General features: G+C 62.0%; 1 protein-coding gene across 1 annotated transcript in view; it reads right to left on the reverse strand.

Moving 5' to 3' along the window:
- Positions 1 to 78, reverse strand: part of PDZD7 (PDZ domain containing 7) — a gene marked incomplete at both ends in the record, with an annotated part of 1602 nt that extends 1524 nt beyond the window's left edge. The window contains one exon of the mRNA XM_010288807.1: positions 1 to 78. This exon is cut by the window's left edge and continues 84 nt beyond it. Within this exon, the coding sequence (XP_010287109.1) occupies positions 1 to 78 (78 nt within the window).
- Positions 79 to 213: the final 135 nt, after the last annotated feature.

Raw genomic sequence — 213 nt, forward strand, 5'->3', positions numbered from 1 at the left:
GGACGCTGAAGCCCAGCTTGCCATCCACACTCTTCTCCACCGTGATGGCATTGATGATGTCGCTCTCGTTGCTGTTGGCTGTGGGGATGGGACACGTCACCCAGGCTGGGTGTGTGTGGGGGTGTCTCTCTTGCTGGGGATGTTCCCAGTCCCAGGACAACTCTCCCTGTCCCCAGTCCCAGGGAACCCACGTGCCCAGGCCCCTCCAGCCAT

The sequence above is a fragment of the Phaethon lepturus genome, unplaced genomic scaffold (genome assembly GCF_000687285.1).
Source record: "Phaethon lepturus isolate BGI_N335 unplaced genomic scaffold, ASM68728v1 scaffold45326, whole genome shotgun sequence".
NCBI classification, from domain to species: Eukaryota; Metazoa; Chordata; class Aves; order Phaethontiformes; family Phaethontidae; genus Phaethon; species Phaethon lepturus.